General features: G+C 37.1%; 1 protein-coding gene across 1 annotated transcript in view; it reads right to left on the reverse strand.

The window, feature by feature from the left end:
* The window catches only part of LOC115237568 (obscurin-like), a 31,619-nt gene extending 21,701 nt beyond the window's left edge, over positions 1-9,918 (reverse strand). The window contains exon 1 of the mRNA XM_029810700.1: positions 9,749-9,918. Within this exon, the coding sequence (XP_029666560.1) occupies positions 9,749-9,827 (79 nt within the window). The 5' untranslated portion in view covers positions 9,828-9,918. The remainder of the gene's footprint in view (positions 1-9,748) is intronic.
* Between the last annotated feature and the right edge of the window lie 572 nt (positions 9,919-10,490).

Genomic DNA, 10,490 nt, shown 5'->3' on the forward strand with positions numbered 1-10,490 from the left:
TTTTTTTTTTTTAGAGTGTAGGCCATTACAAAGAAGTTTCTCTTTTTTTTAGAGAGGAGGTTGTCAAAAATTAATAATTAATACCCGATAGAAGATTTTTATACTTATTGTTAATATTAAAAATTGTCTAATGTTTAAGTAAAAACGTCTCTCACGGCTTTAAATTAAAAACCAAATCGCGAATTGTATTTCTTTGTGACGACCGCATTCTCTAAAGTATAAATGTGATACACATATATCTCAAGCGCTATAAATATAAGAAATCGAGCGATGGGATATGTCGAAAAATTTTGACGTACCGAGACGTACCAAGACTTTACCATCACAAGTCCCGTCACGTAACGCCAACAGAAGTTCCATCTGAGAGAGCACGAAAAGGACGTAAAGCCCAGTTGCAGTCGATTGTTCCACGACCGAAGACGAATTGGAGCACTTGCACAGGTAATCCTGACTTTCATCGAGTCAGCGATAGGTGCACGGAGAGAGGGAGTTTCTCTCCGAAACGGCAGCCACCGTGAGATCCGACATGGAATTCGGACGGCGTCGCGCGACAGGGAGGAAAGGGGAGTGAGAAAGATATATAGGGAAGCGCACAATTCCGCGACGCCAAGTCGCACGTCAAAAGGGATCAGTATGCCGCGGAGCGCGAAATTTTCCTTCCCGCGCCCGCTACTCTTCGTCATCCCTCGTATTTTCGAAGCTTTCTTATCCCTTTTCTCTTTCGCGTCGTGTCTTTCGCCGTTTCTCTTCTTCATCGGTCGCCTCGTCTCCTTCCTGCTCTCGCGTCAATTCCGTTCTCTCGATCGCGGAAATTTTTCCTCCGCCGGAGGGAAGAAAAACTGATCGGGAATTCCGGTGGAACTGTTGGAAGCGTGTCCCGGATACCGAGAAGAATCTATCTAGTCAGTCGATCGTCGGCTCGTCACACACACTCCCTCCTCTCTCTCTCTCTCTCTCTCTCTCTCTCACTCCGTCTCTTTCTATCTCGGATATGAAAATCGTCATGCGAGGTATTGACATTAGTATCACCGGTTGAAGGCTCTGCTTTGATATAGTAGCGTTGTTAAGGGAACGAATTGCAAAAATATATATGACATGAGTATATAATTTTCCTTCACGCACACTCGATCGATTCACGATGAAAACAAATATAAAATGTAATATTCCAAGTGGAAAACAATATTTTTGGTAATACATTTTACGAGCGGATCCTTAAATATTCCGACAAGACGCGATTAGTTGTCAATCTATGTTTAATAATCTTCAACAAAAATACGTACGTAAATTATACGACACGCATAATTATTTTTATGTATAGCGATGATATTTATAAATGTATAGAGAAAACGGTCGGATGTAATAAATCGTGATTCTCTTCGGAGCTTGTAATTAGTTGTTTCTACAAATCTCCTATCAATTACGAAAACTTCGCTTAATGAGAATCAATCCAAGTTTAGGATATCAGAATTTAACGAACGGTGTCGTAAATTATAATAATTTACGCGTGTATTATAATATGATACACACGTCACACATAATATAAACCAATCTTTGGAAACTTTCCCAATAGAAGCTGAGAAACGGAGCGAATCCGTGTCCAAACAGCTGACAGAGAAGTAAACAGAAACAACAGTGAAGCACCGTTAATCCCTGAGCAGTCACGCGCGGAATACGATGTAATTCTACTTCTAAAGTCCGGCATTCGGGTACTAAACAGAAGAGAGAGATGGTCGTCGTCGGTATGTCACTGGTACCAGGTGATTGCGACCATTTGTCGGCAAAGTATACATTCCGAAATCACGAGCTGGATTACACGGCGTGACTAATTACACGAACTCGTTCCAGTTAGACGCGACGTCTTGAATATATGTGACGCTCCGAAGAAACGCTTCGGGGGACGAGAAATAAGGGAACTTTTTTAAGGAATTTTTTTTTTTATTTAAGCGTACTTTTCTACATAAAATACATAGCACGACGAGAGAAAGAGACGAAACGTAGTCTCGCGAATGTTTCGTCTCTTTGCACGTTGCATGAACGAACAAGAGAATCTCATCCGAGGAAGAATCTCGGTCGTGTCAAGCATTGATTTGTTCTACTCGGAAATCGTTTGTACCGTGATGTGTGCGTTTCTACCGTTCTATCTTTGTTCTCGGTTCCTAGTCCGTGGATATCGTTCTAGAATGGTGGTTTTCAACCCTTTCCTATAATTGTCTCTCAGAGATCTCCATTTTCATACTCGATGGACGGACAGAGAAGCGAGATTCACACACACGCCGTTGAGAATGCGTGATACAATCGCGTACGGTTTCTAAATCACGATAAATAATTCCGATTCGTACCGCAGGCCACTCCGTTGCTCTCTCATGTTTTATGCATACTTTACCATGCAGCGTGTTACGTGTTACACATCGTCGTAGGCTCACGATGCAGTTGGGGATCTGTACATACATCTTGCCAATCGCGCCCTTTCTTCTCCTGTTTCTTCGGTATCGCTCGCTTCGTCAATGAATGGAATCATGTTAAACTTGTCGCTCCGGCCACTTTCTATCGATATTCCAGTATAATAAAATACATATCGATAGAATTTATTGTATCTTTTTTGGCTTGTATGTATATATGCTAAAAACAATATTGATGAAAAAAAGAGAAAAATTGGATATCTTATAAAAATAATGTTTATATATATTTAAGAACAATTTATCTATATTCGCGTAATTTTTCATGTGTTTCATAGAATGAAATAATTTCCGTTATTTCCATTTTTAACAGAGAAAAGTATATTTTCCTAGAAGAAAGAGAGAGAGAGAGAGAGAGAGAGAGAGAATGATTATATTTAGATTTCATAATTGTTTATTAAATTACTTACTAAATTATTTATCTTATAAAAATAATGTTTATACATATTTAAGAACAATTTATCTATATTCACGTAATATTTCATGTGTTTCATAGAATGGAATAGTTTTCATTATTTCCACTTTCAATAGAGAAAAATATATTTTCCTAAAAGATCAATTTAAAATTAAAATGAAACAATAACATAATAATATCTTCCCTCACCTTCGTAAGATCAATTGAAAAAAAAGAAACTGTTTCAAAATATCAAAAAATTTGCAAGTTAATATTATGAAGAATCTGATTTTAATAAAGAATAAGAATATCAAAATTTCAAATCGATTTAACACGTACAATATATTGCTGAGAAATAGTTGTTTTCAATATTATATTTATCAATTCGTAACCTGTTTTGCTCCTTACAAAGTTATAAAAAAAACAGCCACTTTGTAAGTTTTCTGCTCTACGATCTGTTCTTTACGGATTTGTATAATATTTGCAAATATAAAGGGAACATGTTGTATTGCATTAGGCATCTTATATCTTGAACAGCTTTGTGAGACCGATTCTCGTAGGGAACTGAGAGCCGATTTATGACAAACGTGTTGCAGGTGCAACGCGTTGCAGATACTATAAATTGCGAGAATTGCAGGATATATACGGATGGACTCGTGGCAAACGCTCGGTTGCATGTTCGAGTAGTTCTCTCGTATTGCGAGTATTGCATACGTCATGCGGCCACGCACGCGGCATGCACGTGCATTACGCGTCCTGTCAATACGTTCTGTATGTCGTATTGATTCAAAATAACAGTCAGATTTAGTTTGACTACGCAGCAACTACGCTATGCCAGAAAGAGAAAAAGAGATAGAGATATTGATTAAATAATCGGCGCACACAATCAGTCTCATATATATATTTCTCTCTCTTTTTGACATATATATATATATACAGGGTGTATCTGAAATGATGCACTAAACTTTAGGAGAGTATTCTAGAGGTCAAAATAAGACTTTTTTTTTTTATGAACATGGGTCCGCAAATAAACCCCCCTCCGAGCTAAAATTCGAAAATGTGTGAAATACGTTTTTATTTTTTCATTTTAGTGGCTTACTTTACTTCGTAATTTACTGGGCTATACCAAATTTCAACCTTCTGCCATTTTTTTTCTGAAATACAGCCAATTTTTAATTTTTTTCCCAAACTTTAGGGGTCTCTAGCTCGGAGGAAGGTTCATTTGCGGACCCATGCCCATAGGAAAAAAAGTCTTATTTTGACCTCTAGAATATGCTCCTAAAGTTTAGTGCATCATTTCAGATACACCCTATATATATACGTAGATTGATCAAATATAAACGAGACTTTTCGAATAAGAGCAAGATACTTTAACGCTCGTGGTTGTGACAATAGTTGATAGACATGTTTAGACCCGCTTTAAACTGCGCGTTTGTTTCTATAATTGTTTGTTTAATAGTAAACACGATGAATTAACACAAGATGCTGTCTCGGTTGCGCAACGCATAATTATTAAATTTTTAACACGCGAACATGTTAAACAGCTAAAATTTTGTGCAGATTACGCGTATAGTTCGGTAAGAACACATTATTGAAGTTCTAAGTATGCAAATGGCATAAGATTTTTTTGTGAAGGTCGTGAAAAAGTTGTAAATCTGACTCATGCGCGTTGATCAAGGACGAGCATTATGCCTGAAAAAATTCAACAAATTCGCGAACTTATTGAAGACGACCGACGAATAATTATTTGTGAAATAAGTAAAGGGACTGGTATAAGTTATAGAAATGTGCAAACAATAATTGAGAATGAGTTACGATTTCGAAAAATCATTGCACGATGGATGCCCTAAATTTTGAATGCAGATCAGAAGGCCGTAAGGGCTAAAATTTCTCGGAGGCTTTTGGATCGCCATGCAGCAGGAGACGCATTTCTGATCCGCATTCTCATATATGATGGATTTGTTTGGACCTCTTAAAGAAGTCTTATGAAGAGAAAGGTTTTCCAAACGATGATGAGAAAGATTTCGTGCCCAATTGGCTTCGTACTCGTCCTGCTATTTTTTATGAAGCAGGGATAAAAAAACTGTCAGTGCGGTGGCAAAAATGTATAAACATTAGTGGATAAAACATAGAAAAATAATTTTGTGTTAGTTTTCACATGTATTAATCAAATAAATATTTTTTGGACAAGTCTCGTTTATATTTGATCCACCTTAATATAATTAAATATACACGACTGTTTGCGCTCCAATTATTTAATTAACGCCATTATTCTTTATTGTCCTTTTAATTAACAGAAAGGGAGTAAAGAAACAAGACAGAGGAAGATAGAAAGAGAGAGAATACGCTTATGTGCATGAGAGAGAAAGAAAAGGAGAGGATATATGTGCATACTTGCATAGTATTGTGCATACACGAGCGATCGTGCAAGAGATAGATGGACCGATGCTGGAGGTTACCGTATCATTAACGAATATACCGGGCACAAGCGCACGTTCTCGGCGTGTTCGACGTGGATACATTTACAAGGATGCGGAGTAACATTCCGCGATGCTCTCGTAACGCGCTGCGGTGGGCGCATCGATCTCCCCGGGAATTAATTGCACATGTCGGCGCGCCGATCGCTTTGTCACTTTCATGATTTGCGTACGCGCCGATGTCGTGGCGTGTACTGTGCAGATTAGAAATTCTGCACGCGTTTCGAACGTCCAGCGTCCCCGTATACTCGTGCGTGACGTGACGCTCGCGTCGTTACGGTATACAAACGCGTCGATGTCTGCGGTATCTGTCCGCAGCCGATTGCCCTCGTTTGGCGAATCTCTCTCCCCTTCGTAGACGCCTCGCGACGCAATTTAAGATAAAAGAGCTTTTATTTTAAATTAATCATTCTCTTTACTCTCGTCGTGTGTTTTAAGCGGAAAACGTGTGCCGAGGTACCGATGGTGAAACTTCCCGCAATTCATCATCATCACGATGTGCCCCAAAATTTCAATTATCCTTGTAATCTTTACAAAGTTGTAGACAGGTAGAGTGTAACGTGTATATGTATAATATAATGTAATAGAATTAATAAAGAAAACTGTAGAATTAATAGCCGTGTGTCACGAAACGCGTACGGTTTATAATTATAATCTTATTATCGTTGACGTGCAAAATTCAAATATCGTCCTCCATGTTTGTGATCCAAGGCTGTTTGTGATATGTAATAAATTTACTCGCTGCAATTTAGAATACGCCGAGAGCGCTAATATTTCGACGTTTGCCATTACTTTGCGCCCCGACATTTCCGATAATCCTAAATTTATTGCGAAATAATTGACGCTCGATTCGATAAAATGTAATTTGCATATCCAGTTATTAGTTATCGGCACAGCGTTCATTGATGCGAAACATTTGTTATGAAAATAATTCGATATTGAATAATTCTTCTTTGTTGTTGCATTAACAATGTTACTCGGTAATAGCGAAGTTTTCGCGCTCGGCATTATGCGAATCCGGTTGCATCTGACAATGCCATGGATGGAAACGAGGGCCGTTCAGCTCGTTTCCGTCTTACGGGGAACAATAACCGTGTCTCTATCGGAAGATAACGTGTCTTCAGCAGAAGAGACCGCATTGCCACGAAATTCTCCCCAGTCGTACACACTCTTGTGTAAACTATTAATGATTCCAACCTTGGGAGTGAATCGCGTAGTTAGTACAAGGCAGCAAATACTGGGACATAACGTTACGGTAAACGAATTAAATGTATTAAGGGGTTACATACCTTTGTCGCGCGCAAGAATGGCCTATTTTCGGGAATTTTTTTTTTCAGTAAATAATGCAGTAATCAATACAGAGTATTTTTTATCTTATTTGTTATATATTTGAGTATATGTATATAAAAAATTATTAAGTTTCATAAAAAATTGTAACTTTTATGGCAAGTTGCATGCACCAATGATGAGCGTTCATGATCCTAGTGTCTGCATGATTTTGCATTGTAGGTTAGTTCGATCTGAAAAATAAAAATATTTTCTTATAAAGTTGAAAGTACTCGCAGCCACATAAGCAGCAGTTTCAATTATTCTAAGGCTGCCAAAAGTCGATTTCAGAGCGATCTTCCAAATTTTTTGATTATAGCTTTCATTATTGTTTTGTGTATAACCTCCTAGACACCTTTGCAGCAATTCTTCTTTACTTAGGGCTTCGTACACAGTCGAGCGCGTCTCGATGCGTCTCGAGCTCGGTGCACACCAAGCGGTCGAGCGCGTGAGTCATGTTCACTCTCGCATTTTCGTTCATATCTTTGTCAATTTTGTGAATATTTTAATGCGCTTTAAATCATTGATTTTTGAAACTATATACAATTTAATAAGCCGATAAAAAAAAATCGATTTTTTACTCGACAAAGGTATGTAACCCCTTAAGGTCGACTTACACTATACGAAACGATACGACAAAAACGTAAGGATAAATACTTGTTAATATTTATAGATGAATATATTTTATCGCGCGTACCGTATCGTTGTAATATAAATCAACCAGGAAAAAGAGATGAAAGTAAATAATTCGGTTGTTTCATCTGTGATAAATTTTATTTAGCGCTTAACTTCTAGATGTTGCTTTTTAATCCACGCAAAGCATTGCGAGTGTAATAATTTTTGAAATTTATTTTTTCTCTTATTTTCTCTTTTCTACAAATGGCTTACGTTTAAATATATAAAAGTATGTTTCCGTAATAAAATTTTTATTTTTTTATAGTACTATTAAAGGATTATCGCACTTTGTATAAAAGCGTAAAACAATTGTTAATTAAATAAAACGTTTCTATATCACTGATGTACCGAATATTGCATCCAGATGTCACGTCTCCTACATCGTCTATAGATGATATGACATTGCGTTAATTATCTTGATCAACGCGACGCGTAACATGTCGTAACATTTCATAGAATATGTCGTGCGATATTTCGAGGTAATAAGAGAAAACGCGTGGTCGGAAGTTATTATCTTTGGATTTACATAGCGTCCGGGGATTTATATGCGATCATAATTTAAATTTCACGAAAATTCATCTCGCTAGATAGATCTTTTGCGGACGGCATATGTGTTTCAGATCAAAATAGATTTCGTTTTAATCACACACGACGTCCATAATCATACGCGTAAGTAAATATTCAAATTTCCAGAAGATAAATATTTGGATTAACTTACACCTCACGGATCGTTTTCATTTTTACATATATTGTAGAGGATACATTCCTAAGTGATACACGCTTTGAATTTTGTGGCGCTCTCTTGTCGGCTCCACCCCTCCCCCGCCCACGCATTCAATAAATAATATTTTTGAAGACATGACTCAGAAATTCATGTAGTCGCATGTTAAAAGCTGTTAACAAACTGCGAGAAATAGGTGAAACACATTGTTGACAAAATATCCATCACTGTGTACCTATCCCGTAAATGTAAACGAACACTTTTTCGTCTGCTCTACAACAAATACAATGTACACAAATCATTCATTTTTCCTAATATTACTTTATAATACCTGAGAAAAAGCATTAAAATTGTGAAACTTCAAAATCGCATATCTCTGGAAACAGAAGAGAGCGTCACAAAATTCAAAGTGTGTATTACTTAGAAATGTACCCTCTACAATATATGTAAAAATGGAAACGATCCGTGAGATGTAAGTTAATCCGAACATTTACCTTCCAAAATATCCGTGAGTGAATTCACGTGTTCGATGAGAAGAGCTCAGTGGTACATAATTCAGGCGTTGGCATTACATCTATTTGCATGATCTTATTGGCTATCTATAGGTTGAGAAATCAAGAGAGATATACATATATAAATATATGTGGAGTAGGACCTGACGTTATTAAAATTGCAAAGTTATCGAGCATTGGAATGTCGTTTTTATAATTTGATTGACCGAACGTATATACGAATATTTGATGCGTCCGATACGAATTTCATCTTTAATGCGTGTCATAATCTTGGTGGAATGTCGATCGCGGAAAAGCTTGTATTGTTTTAAAAAAATGAGTATAAGGAATGACTTAATATCGTCTCGAGCTTCTTTTAGATAGGATTGGATTATGGCAGATGTCACAGAACAGGCCTACAACTGTAATGGGAATTCCAGAGTAAAACATGGAGTTGTAAAAGTATTATACGACTCGCGAGACTCATCCTTGTCGATGAGTAAATCTTATTTATGACAATAGCAATAGTTTCCTATTCGCGTGTGTTTTACGATATCGCAATATATGCCCTTCGAACGAAATTATAGCATACATAAAAAAAGTAAAAACATCACCCTATATTATAGTCATACAGTTATTGAGTTTTCACAGTTGACGTGGTTCACGATCGATTTTATTCGATAAAATTAATTGACAAAAATAAATTATTTGAGGCATTTAATAATTGTACCGTTTATTTATAATCGCGCGAACGTGGAGTCGCAACAATTTTCGCAGCATTTTATGCTTTTCAGCAACGTCACGTGAGAACAGTTGGTCGCTGTCGCATCTTTGCACTGCGATAAAGATCGACCGACCGATTCGAAATTCTCTATACGATCTTTATGGCAATCGACACTGCGTTATACCCATAACTCATCCCACGCTGGGGATTCGAAACGTGTTTGTTTTATTACTGGAACATACAGTACACGAAATATACGTCGCACATAAATACGATTCACACGTGATCTATATAAATCGATTTTATCGAGACTGTTGATCTTTATAGAATCTTTCTACTCTGATAATCTCGAAAAGTTACTTTTAACAATATTTATTTATTATATAATATATTAGGGCAGGCGATTCGTTTGTACCTAATTTTTATATTCCATTTTTATTTCGCAAAAGTAATGCGAAGATCTTATCTCGTATAAAGCACTCACCTGTGTGCGTACCGGATGCTGAGAGATGAGCCAGGCGGTAGATCGTCAGGAGCCGAAGGAGCCACATGACATTACACATGACTGCTCGCTGCCTTAACTGTTCCCGCTGCTGCGGCCCATGTACCACGGCCTTGACATTGTTGTCATCTGCAATCACAAATGCGGGAATAAGTAAGTAGTCGAGCTTTACGCCTGGACTATATATAATGAAATTTATTATTTTCCGGCGTCACGCGAGTTGTTTCATCGCGTCGAGTAATCCGCAGATTTAAAATTCCGTAGCGTGCTAAGAAAAAGATTTGCGACATATTTTTATATTAATTTAGCATTAAATTCCGATGAATTATTTACCGAACAGCATGACTTTTATACGTCATACAGATGATAAATCGATAATAGATTATAAGGAACAACGGTGTGATTCGCTGAATTTATTTATTATTTAATTATTAGTCATGATTGATCGTAGCAAATGAACGTTCACATCTCATCCATATTCATTTTGCAAAGGATTATAAATATTAATAATCGCGCATGTGGAGTAGGACCTGACGTTATTAAAATTGCAAAGTTATCGAGCATTGAAATGTCGTTTTTATAATTTGATTGACCGAACGTATATATTGGATGATTGCATAAGTTCGTGCCCGATTTTCATAGATGGCATTAAGTTACTGCATGGCGGAGTTCTATTGTTTTCGTGTGGTAATTGTTGCTTACACCGAATAGATGACATTGTCTT

The sequence above is a fragment of the Formica exsecta genome, unplaced genomic scaffold (genome assembly GCF_003651465.1).
Source record: "Formica exsecta isolate Colony F162 unplaced genomic scaffold, ASM365146v1 scaffold3, whole genome shotgun sequence".
In the NCBI taxonomy this organism is placed as follows: domain Eukaryota; kingdom Metazoa; phylum Arthropoda; class Insecta; order Hymenoptera; family Formicidae; genus Formica; species Formica exsecta.